Source organism: Oncorhynchus nerka, linkage group LG18 (genome assembly GCF_034236695.1).
Source record: "Oncorhynchus nerka isolate Pitt River linkage group LG18, Oner_Uvic_2.0, whole genome shotgun sequence".
NCBI classification, from domain to species: Eukaryota; Metazoa; Chordata; class Actinopteri; order Salmoniformes; family Salmonidae; genus Oncorhynchus; species Oncorhynchus nerka.
The window spans coordinates 29,104,508-29,116,078 of NC_088413.1; the positions used below are offsets into that span (position 1 = coordinate 29,104,508).

Here is an 11,571-nt window from a genome sequence, read left to right on the forward strand (position 1 = left end):
CGGGACAGGAAAGAGGGGCAGAGGTAGAAGAGGAGAAAGGGTAGGGTATGAGAAGAAGAAACAGGACAGGAAAGAGGGGCAGAGGTAGAAGAGGAGAAAGAGGAGAAAGGGTAGGGTATGAGAAGAAGAAACAGGACAGGAAAGAGGGGCAGAGGTAGAAGAGGAGAAAGAGGAGAAAGGGTAGAGTATGAGAAGAAGAAACGGGACAGGAAAGAGGGGCAGAGGTAGAAGAGGAGAAAGAGGAGAAAGGGTAGGGTATGAGAAGAAGAAACGGGACAGGAAAGAGGGGCAGAGGTAGAAGAGGAGAAAGAGGAGAAAGGGTAGGGTATGAGAAGAAGAAACGGGACAAGAAAGAGGGGCAGAGGTAGAAGAGGAGAAAGAGGAGAAAGGGTAGGGTATGAGAAGAAGAAACGGGACAGGAAAGGGGTGAGTAAAGAGGAGGAGAAATAGAAAGGAAATCTCAATACAGGAAAGAAGGGTTCGTCAGAGAAGACACACGGTATCCCGTAGGAACGACTTGTCTCGTCACACCCGTAAGCTTAGTGAAGTCGAAACCACCCACAACACGACACCACAACCCCCCCACGAACATAAACACCAGACATTGAATAGCTTGTGTGATTTCTGTGTGTGTTCTGCTGCGTGTGTGTCATGGACGTGTGTGTGTGTTGGGGAGGGAAGGAAGGATAGGGGGACGGGATGGGGGGGGACGGAGGTCGTGTGCTTTAGGTGTAGGCATTGAGACGCTCTTTAGAGCGAGTGGAGTGGATGTCGTGGAGCTCCTGCTCCTCCTTGGACTTGATGTCCTCGTACTTCTGCATCCGACACGCGTCCTTCACGTAGGCCCAGTTAGCAGACAGTACCATTAGGTAGTGGACCTGTATTAGAGGGACACATGGGTTACAGGGATGTTAGTGGGAGGATTGTTAACCCCTCGACCGAGCCTATACCTCAGGGCAGAGTTTATTGATTCATTAATTAGGCTGAAACAGAGTTAGTTAGATGATTAGACAAAGCTGTAACCAAAAGCCCAAAGCAGATCGTTTAGTGGTACTGTGCCTTCACTGGTTTCAAACCAAAACAAACCAACCAAACTTTAAGGGATGGATTAGTTGATCAACCTTATTCTTTAGTGAGCTCTCTGTCTGTTACGACTGTGTTAGCATTTGTGCTAGTCAGGTGAACGGGGAGTGACAGGAGAGCTCGGTTATCAACATACCTATCGATAGCAACCAGAGGAGCTTGGTTATTAGAATCAGTGGTGCCAGCAAAGCATATTTTAGTGAAAAACAACAGAATCATGTGACGTGACCGATGACAGAGCTGGCGATGCTTTGGGGGCGACCCCTAAGCTCCGAGGTTCAGAGTTCAGTTCGGCCATGTTGATATCGAGGCGGTCGGCTCCTCTCAGCTCCTGACGGCGTACAGTGATGTCACTGAGACCACTGAGGTCAGGGGTAAAGATGATTGGCCAACCGATAGGCCCCCGTCAGAAGTGGGTGCAGTATTTGCCCAGACTCTGAGACGTCAGGAGGACTTTGTTACGGATGAGGACCGTGGCAGCTGACGCCTGTTCCTCATCAGACCAGAGAGGAAGAGAAAAGGAGAGAAGCAGTTATTGGACTCTGGGTCGCGTTCATTGGGCACCAAATGGAAGAAGAAGGACTGAAACAGGTGGCGACTGCGTTGAGCGCCCGACCCTGATGTGTTTCTGCAGTAACTCTTTTCTCCACTAGGTGGCAGTGAGGTGTCAGTGATCAGCCAACCAGAGCATCTGCTGCAGAGGTTCTGAAGAAGTAGTTATGAGGTAATTAAATAAAGAAAAACACCTGCACTCCTGTTGTCCATTGTATGGCATTTATCTATCGGTGATATTGTGTCGTAATGATGATGTGAAGATTAACATGCCTAACGAATTCCCTAAGCTTGGGATAATTAAGTTGTTCTATTCTTTTGTTATATAATAACATGACTCAAACTCATCATGAATAAACAGATTCACCAAGATAGATCCAAGTTGGAGATACAGACAGTACTTCCTTCATACAATCTCACAATGATCTCAGATAATTTATCACAGAAAATATTAGACGAGAAGATGGTACATCAATATTGTCTATGCAAATTGATTTCTTACCCATTTTCTAAACCTTAGCTCTCAGGTGAGAACTAACACGAACACACTTTGGTGAGTCATCCCATTGTGTATTACCATAGACATCCACCGGGTGGACAAAGAGCACACATTTGGGCCACAGATACAGACTTTGTTGCGAAGAGCCGCTCCCGCCCAAATTGATTACCATTTCATTTTCTCTCGTCTTTTATAGTCTTCAGACAACGCAGCAACAATGTCCTATTTGTAGATTTAAAACATTACATCATGGGTCTAAGGACTGGAAATGTATTACTTTGTTTATATTTTGTGCTAACAGGAAGCTGTTATGGACATATCTATTTGATGACAACCAAACCATAAGAAACTAGTGTCATTGATGTTTTGACAAAACATTTCTGTTAATTTTCACTGTGAACATGTGTTTTTGTTTAAAAAGGAACTAGATACCGAATAACAGCCTTCATTAAATGTGTATCCTTCCACCCTGGCTACAGACGCAGCAGTCTTCTCCAGTGAAGACGGTTGCTCCAGTCCTCACCATCACTTAGCTGCTCTCAACAAGCTCCTTTCTTCTTCCACAGTTTCCATGGCAACTGCGCCCTGTGCTTCTCCATTGCTAGGTTAACGCCTCCCTCTAATCAACAGCTCTCTCTCTCTCCCTCTCTCTCTCTGTCGCTATGTGTTACTCTGTGTGTGTCTCTCTCTCTTTCTCTCTCTCTCTCTCTGTGTCTCTCTCTTGCTCTCTCTCTCTCTCAATGTCTCTCTCTGTCTGTTTTGCACTTTCTCGATCTGCCTCGCTCTTAACACTGGGAGAACCTCTTTCAAAGTCTGCAGCATAAAAAACAGTCAGTTTTTCCTCCCGATTACCAATCGCTTGAATCCTTTGTAGTATAACCTTTGGTATATCCCCACACAACAAGACAATCCTCTCCCACTGAGGTTTACCCTGCCTGCCAATCTTTATGTGTTCAGACAGAGGGGAGGGAACAGAGTGGCTATGCTATCGACAGACATTTAAGGACCAATAGGCAGGTCACACAACCCTCGGACATAAAGTGGAGCTGTCATTGTCTCACCATGGCGATAACTGCAGCCCCAGCCCCGGCCAGGGCACAGACGAACAAGTGGAACGTCATGTCCAGCTGAAAGACAATCAAACACAACACAGCTTTATTAGTCACCAGGAAATAAAGACAATATACAACATCGGTGCTTGCTTTGTTGGTATTCAAAATGGGACACAAAGCATCGTTCCAACTTGTCATGTATGGGGTTTACAATATTTCCAGGTCATGTTGAGATTAAAAAAACAAATCACAGAGCGGTTGCTTTGAGAGTGAGATAGGACAAGACGTATTAAGATTTGTCCCAGTGCAACATTAGCTCACTTTTTCAAAGGGAATTAAATGGAGGTAGGACAAAAGGATAAAGGAGGATAAAGGTTCAACAAAAAGACAGACTAATCTTTATCAAGCTATGTTTTTTGTTCCCTTTCCACAAGAGGTTAAAGTTCAAACCCCGAGAAATCTGGTTGCGCCACTACCCTCATCTCACGCACACAAATCACCATTTAAAATGACAGAGGAACCCGATAGCAGTGTTACCAATCCTAGTCCTGGGGTCCCAAAGGGGCACGTGTTGTGTTTTTGGACACATCTAATTCAAATCAAAGGCTTGACGATGAGTTGATTGGTTGAATCAAGTGTGTGAGTGTTAGGGCAAAAACCAAAAAGTGCATTTTGGTCCCCAGAGCCAGGATCGGGAAACACTTCTCTGAAGCATTTAACCAACAGAACCCCCCCCCCTCATCGCTCCCCAGCCACACACACACACACCCTTACCTCGTTAGACTCGCACATCTTAAAGAACTTCTCGGAGCCCGTGCACACCTTCCTCTCCTCCCCGATAGTTACCATGCCTGCGAGAAAACAACATTCAATTTCACATTTACATTTCAAGTGACTTAGCTTGGCAGGCGCTTCGATCCACAGAGACCTAACAACAGCTACTGCAGCGAGTTACAACAAACACTCATGTTAAAGGGCTGTAAAATAGATCTCCTTCAGGAGCATTAAATAACTGCAATGAAATGTCAAATATATTGATTGAATTGTGTGTCCGTGAAGTGAGAAGACTAAACGACACACTATTTAGGACAGTATGCTCTATAGTTCATTGTCTTGTCAGACATCTTACCCACATTCATGATAGAACACAAACAAACAAACAACTGGAAATAAACCACCAAATCCCTGGTTAACCACTGCCAGTGTCAGTGACTGTGTACGTATACTGTAAATGGCAACAGTGGCGGCGCCACCCGGGCCCGCCCCTTACCAAACTGGCGCAGGTCCAGGCAGAGGTTGGCCCCCTCCACCACGGTGGTGTTCTGACAGATGGTCCAGATGTTGAAGTACATGAAGACGGGCAGCGAGGTGAAGGCTGTCACACCCAACCAGGCCAGGAAGAAGATATAGGTCAACATAATGAACTGCAGGAAGAAACGGAGGGAGGGAGGAGAATAAAGAGAGGGAAGAGAAGAAAGGGAGGAAGGAGGAGAAGGAAGTGAGGGATGGGCCCATTAGAGAGAGAGAGAAGATGACAGTTATAAGTCGGTAGAAGGCTGACTGGCTCATCAGCTGTCATTAGCATTGGGCCATAATTCAAAGAAGAGACATCTTAAACTGTACATTTTCCATCACCAGATCTCTAATCCCGTCTCTCGGGTACTTCCTCCAGAAAGATGTGTCCTAATTGTCTACCCTAATGCTTATACCTATCCCAACGCCTTCAGATATACAGGGGGCGGATAGGGCGCAGAGGATAGGGGTTGATTTAAGTGTGTTTCTTACCCAGGCGGAGACGCACCGTCCGCAGGCGGTGATCTTGAAGTCTCCGTACAGGTCCCTGATGGCGCCGGTGGTGAAGAAGCCCTCCACCATCAGCAGGATGCCGTAGACGAAGAATGCCGCCGCCACGCCGTAGATGACATACTTCAAGATGTCAATCCTGCGGAGGAAGACAGAGAGACAGGAGCAGAGCAATGGGATCACTCAGTTGGTGTGGCTAGCACACCAAGACTAGCGGTTTCATTCCCAGGAACCATAGAACTAGGGATTAGAATACTAATTAAATATTCATTTAATAGGATCTCTATGACAGGAACTTACAAAGATCCATTTTTGGAATCAAAACATTGCTAAATAATACATGTGTGCATTGAGTGTGCAGGCCATTTAGTACAGTACTTCACTATTACAGTTTTTTTTAGGCCCAGCAGCCCCATTTGTAGTCCAAGTGCATTGGACTACAAAAGACATTCATTCCAGCAGTAACAGACAGTATTCTGACTGGATACTGCAAGTCAGTTTGCTTCCACAGTCATTCTGCATTTTTTCCTTGCTTGGACTAGTGGATTAGCTTGGACTAGTGGATTAGCTTGGACTAGTGGATTAGCTTGGACTAGTGGATTAGCTTGGACTAGTGGATTAGCTCTCATTTAGCTAATGACTGTGTGTTTAATTCTGTACGGTTATGTAAAAAGCTCTAATGTCCCAGAAAGAACCTGGGTAGGAAAGTTAGGGTAGCTCCATCCCTGCAGGTTAGGAAGAGATTTCGAAGATAGCATTAGACAAACACAGTGGGTAGATTTCACACGCTTTCCTCTGATAAAGATGATTTTATAGAGGTGTAAACCTTGTTCTTTTAGTACCCTCAATCTGAAGTGAATTTCACACCTAGTACAGCACACACCACATATTAGTGGCCTCGGAAGTGTATAGAAAACCCAGTTACATCAGTATAGAAAGACCAGTTACATCAGTCTAGAAAGCCCAGTTACATCAGTATAGAAAGCCCAGTTACATCAGTATAGAAAGCCCAATTACATCAGTATAGAAAGCCCAGTTACATCAGTATAGAAAGACCAGTTACATCAGTCTAGAAAGCCCAGTTACATCAGTATAGAAAGCCCAATTACATCAGTATAGAAAGCCCAGTTACATCAGTATAGAAAGACCAGTTACATCAGTCTTGAAAGCCCAGTTACATCAGTATAGAAAACCCAGTTACATCAGTTTAGAAAGACCAGTTACATCAGTCTAGAAAGCCCAGTTACATCAGTATAGAAAGCCCAGTTACATCAGTCTAGAAAGCCCAGTTACATCAGTATAGAAAGCCCAGTTACATCAGTATAGAAAGCCTAGCTACATCAGTTTAGAAAGCCCAGTTACATCAGTATAAAATGCCCAGTTACATCAGTATAGAAAACCCAGTTACATCAGTATAAAAAGACCAGTTACATCAGTTAAGAAAGCCCAGTTACATCAGTATAAAATGCCCAGTTACATCAGTACAGAAAGCTCAGTTACATCAGTATAGAAAGCCCAATTACATCAGTATAGAAAGCTCAATTACATCAGTATAGAAAGCCCAATTACATCAGTATAGAAAGCCTAGTTACATCAGTTTAGAAAGCCCAGTTACATCAGTAAAGAAAACCCAGTTACATCAGTATAAAATGCCCAGTTACATCAGTATGGGGCGGCAGGGTAGCCTAGTGGTTAGAGCGTTGGACTAGTAAGCAGAAGGTTGCAAGTTCAAACCCCCGAGCTGACAAGATACAAATCTGTCGTTCTGCCCCTGAACAGGCAGTTAACCCACTGTTCCAAGGCTGTCATTGAAAAGAATTTGTTCTTAACTGACTTGCCTAGTTAAATAAAGGTAAAATAAATAAAAAAATAAAAGTATAGAAAGCCCAGTTACATAATTATAGAAAACCGAGTTACATTAGTATGGAAAGCCCAGTTACATCAGTATAGAAAGCCCATTTACATCAGATAGGCCAGGTCTATTGCTCATGGCACAATCACCCGCCATTGCCAACATCTAGTAGAAGCACACACACACTTGCAGTCACCAACACACACCCCCTCCCTCTCGGCAGGTGGAGTTCCGGTGAGCAGGTGCGCCCGGGACAACCCAGAGTGATTTCAGAGGGCTTAAATCCCCCAACGGCCCTGTGCCAAGACATCACACAAACACACACACACAGGAGTGGAAAAATGGATCTCTGTCAGGGAAAAATCTCCCTCCCACTCACGCACATATTCATGATCAAACACCTGATAAATACACCTCTCTTCACCAGACAGCCATCCTGAATATATTTTTAGATTTGAATTAAAGCTTAAAAATGCACGAATGTGTGTATTTATATTTGTATTTATTATGGATACTCTTCCTGGGGTCCATCAAAATGAAGGCAGTTCATACAATTATAAAAACATTACAACACATTCACAGATTTCACAACACACTGTGTGCCCTCAGGCCCCTACTCCACCACTACCACATATCTATAGTACAAAATCCATGTGTGCGTGTGTGTATAGTGCGTGTGTTATCGTGTGTGTGTGTGTGTGTATGCATGTGTCTGTGCCTATGTTTGTGTTGCTTCACAGTCTGCGCTGTTCCATAAGGTGTTTTTTTAACTGTTTTTTAAAATCTGATTCTACCGCTTGCATCAGTTACCTGATGTGGAATAGAGTTCCATGTAGTCATGGCTCTATGTAGTACTGTGCGCCTCCCATAATCTGTTCTGGACTTGGGGATTCTGAAGAGACCTCTAGTGGCATGTCTTGTGGGGTATGCATGAGTGTCCAAGCTGTGCACCAGTAGTTCAAACATACCTCGGTGCATTCAACATGTCAATACCTCTCTTAAATAAAAGTAGTGATAAAGTCAATTTCTCCTCCCCTTTGAGCCAGGAGAGATTGACATGCATATTATGAATGCTATCTCTCTGTGTACAGCCAAGGGCCAGCCGTGCTGCCCTGTTCTGAGCCAATTGCAGTCCTTTTTTGTGGCACCTTATCACATGACAAGACAGCGGTGCACCGCTAATGGTTAATCACTTCAGAAGAAAGAAAGAGAAGGAAATGTTCCGTTAAGTAACTTTGACTCACTTCCAGTACCAATCACCAGGGACTGCTTGGGGGACATGAACATTTTACTATCTAGGGAGACCGAGGATACGGCGTCTCGATAAGGTGTTAACTAGGCGTGCCAGTCATAGCACAGGTGAGATTGGAACCATTCCCTTTACAGGTACTGAAGCTTTCAAAATAGGGCCATTTTGTTTTTGTGAGGACAAGGCTAGTTCCTCCAGGGGTCGAAACAGACAAGGAGTAGGAAGAAGTGAAAATTCAACGGCAACTTCTCCTCACTGAGTTTCAACACATCTCCAGGCTGCATGTAGGTGTTTTGACTAACCAGACCATGAGTCATTTTGAAAAAGGGCAGGGGGGGGAACAACACTGTGACGCCCCTCCCACGCAAACACACCCACACTCACATGGTTAAGACGTCCAGGGTTTCCACGGGAGCTCGGACCACCTCGAAGTAGTTCTGCAGGATGGTGACAGTGCCAGAGAGGGCCTCGTGCCCGCAGCCGCAGAACAGCGCCACCCCAGCGTACAGAAGGATGGTGGCGAAGAGAGAGGCATAGGGGAGGACGCCCAGGCATTTGACGCAGCACTCAAAGCATCCTGGACAGAGACAGAGAGAGAAGAGGAGAACGTTTAGACTAAAGGCAGCCGCAGAACAGCGCCACCCCAGCGTACAGAAGGATGGTGGCGAAGAGAGAGGCATACGGGAGGACGCCCAGGCATTTGACGCAGCACTCAAAGCATCCTGGACAGAGACAGAGAGAGAAGAGGAGAACGTTTAGACTAAAGGCAGCGGTAGAACATCTTAGATATTCACAGGTGCTCTAGTCATGAAATACGGTACATGTCTCACTCTATTCACGGCTCGACAGGAATTGAAATACGTTTGACACCAGAACCAAAGGAAATGAAAGCACTTAACAGCGAGGGAATCGTTGATTCAGAATCACAAGATCATTAAATCAGCGTTTTTCATTCAACCTTTTATTTTATAACATCTATTTCACTACACCAAATCCCACCGCATCTAATTTAAAACGCACAGGGATCAAATTATATCCCATCTATCATCCGATAACAACAAACACTCTAACCACATTTCTCCAGTTGACCCAGAGCCAATACATCGTCTGTTGCCATCTCGGGAAGGAAGTTTACTGTCACTCCAGCCAATCATAATCGCTCCTCGGACAGATTTATGGGTTTAATACAAAGAGCGCAAACGGTATTGATCTGTGGATTGCGGCCCTGCAAATGGAATCCCTCCCTTCACCCAGTCTAGAGCACCTGCTGGATTTATGACTAGTCGTAAACATGGTGAGTGAGTGAGTGAGTGAGTGAGTGAGTGAGTGAGTGAGTGAGTGAGTGAGTGAGTGAGTGAGTGACTGAGTGAGTGAGTGAGCTACAAAACAGGACACTGATAGCTAGAAGACACAGTGAGAGAGGGATAGAAGGAGAGATACAGTGAGAGAGGGATAGAAGGAGATATGCAGTGAGAGAGGGATAGAACGGGAGATGCAGTGAGAGAGGGATAGAAGGGGAGATGCAGTGAGAGAGGAATAGAAGGAGAGACGCAGTGAGAGAGGGATAGAAGGAGAGATGCAGTGAGAGAGGGATAGAAGGAGAGACGCAGTGAGAGAGGGATAGAAGGAGAGATGCAGTGAGAGAGGGATAGAACGGGAGATGCAGTGAGAGAGGGATAGAAGGGGAGATGCAGTGAGAGAGGGATAGAAGGAGAGATGCAGTGAGAGAGGGATAGAACGGGAGATGCAGTGAGAGAGGGATAGAAGGGGAGATGCAGTGAGAGAGGGATAGAAGGAGAGACGCAGTGAGAGAGGGATAGAAGGAGAGATGCAGTGAGAGAGGGATAGAACGGGAGATGCAGTGAGAGAAGGATAGAAGGAGAGATGCAGTGAGAGAGGGATAGAAGGAGAGATGCAGTGAGAGAGGGATAGAAGGAGAGATGCAGTAAGAGAGGGATAGAAGGGGAGATGCAGTGAGAGAAGGATAGAAGGGGAGATGCAGTGAGAGAGGGATAGAAGGAGAGATGCAGTGAGAGAGGGATAGAAGGAGAGATGCAGTAAGAGAGGGATAGAAGGGGAGATGCAGTGAGAGAAGGATAGAAGGAGAGATGCAGTGAGAGAAGGATAGAAGGAGAGATGCAGTGAGAGAGGGATAGAAGGAGAGATGCAGTAAGAGAGGGATAGAAGGGGAGATGCAGTGAGAGAAGGATAGAAGGAGAGATGCAGTGAGAGAGGGATAGAAGGAGAGATGCAGTGAGAGAGGGATAGAAGGAGAGATGCAGTGAGAGAGGGATAGAAGGGGAGATGCAGTGAGAGAAGGATAGAAGGGGAGATGCAGTGAGAGAGGGATAGAAGGAGAGATGCAGTGAGAGATGGATAAAAGGAGAGATGCAGTGAGAGAGGGATAGAAGGAGAGATGCAGTGAGAGAGGAATAGAAGGAGAGACGCAGTGAGAGAGGGATAGAAGGAGAGATGCAGTGAGAGAGGGATAGAAGGAGAGATGCAGTGAGAGAGGGATAGAAGGAGAGATGCAGTAAGAGAGGGATAAAAGGAGAGATGCAGTGAGAGAGGGATAGAAGGGGAGATGCAGTGAGAGAGGGATAGAAGGAGAGATGCAGTGTAATGGATAATACTGTGTCTGTGAGGGGGGGTATGTTTTATTATCTCAGACTACAGGAAGTGTCTATCTGACTGTCTCCGATGAAGAAAAGCGTGTTTGTGATACTTGAGTGTAACACTCCCATCTATCTTCAACTGGACTGGATAGGTGAGGTTCAGATATCGCTTATCAAACAAATCGGCAAATGTCCAATTGCAATATTGAACTCCTATTTTCCATAGCCTGGTCCCAGATCCATTCGTGCTCTTGCCAATGCCAACAACATTGCTGTTTGACATGACAGTGAATGAAAAGGAGTTGGCATGATAGCTCAAACAGACTGGCACTCAGGCTAGGCTTTCCTTGTTGTATTACTAATGTGCAGTAGGTGACTACAGCACAAATCCCAGTTCTGTTCTGCCTCTATTGTACATTAGTGCCTCTGGACTTGCTTTAGTTACAACACTTGGAAGGCATTTGAACTGCAGGGTCCCAGCTGTGATGTGAATGAATAACCCTCACACCTACACTACACCTTGACATAACCTGAAAGCACTCCTGTCCATTTCTGTTACACCCCTCTCTGCGCACACAGGATGCTCTGGAGTCCACCACTGCTACAGCCTGGAGAATGTGCGTAAACCGTGTGTGTGTGTGTGTGTGTGTGTGTGTGTTAGTCAGCTGATGTCAGGTGGTATTGAGTCTACTGTGAGCACAGGACCAGACTTCAGCCAATAGGAAATCAGACTTAGTTCAGAATCCTCTGCACGTCTCTTTCACTGTCAATCATGCTTATTATCCCCTTAAGGCACAGAGGTGAGTGTGTGCGCGCGTCTGTGTGTGTGTCTGTGCAGTCAGGCGGGAGACAGGAAAGACCGTCAA

At 45.6% G+C, this 11,571-nt stretch overlaps 1 protein-coding gene across 3 annotated transcripts in view; it reads right to left on the bottom strand.

Annotated features, from left to right (window-relative positions):
* Window positions 1–577: 577 nt before the first annotated feature.
* LOC115115070 (neuronal membrane glycoprotein M6-a) overlaps window positions 578–11,571 on the bottom strand; it is an 80,310-nt gene continuing 69,316 nt past the window's right edge. For 2 of the 3 annotated variants that reach the window (XM_029643537.2, XM_029643536.2), the window contains exons 2-7: window positions 8,475–8,667; window positions 4,972–5,128; window positions 4,457–4,610; window positions 3,961–4,037; window positions 3,196–3,261; window positions 578–878 (exon numbers count right to left, since the gene is read on the bottom strand). In XM_029643537.2, coding sequence (XP_029499397.1) covers window positions 726–878; window positions 3,196–3,261; window positions 3,961–4,037; window positions 4,457–4,610; window positions 4,972–5,128; window positions 8,475–8,667 — 800 coding nt within the window. In that variant the 3' untranslated portion in view covers window positions 578–725. Of the gene's footprint in view, window positions 1,571–3,195; window positions 3,262–3,960; window positions 4,038–4,456; window positions 4,611–4,971; window positions 5,129–8,474; window positions 8,668–11,571 lie in introns of all 3 variants that reach the window. The other variant, XM_029643538.2, reaches the window with a different exon arrangement.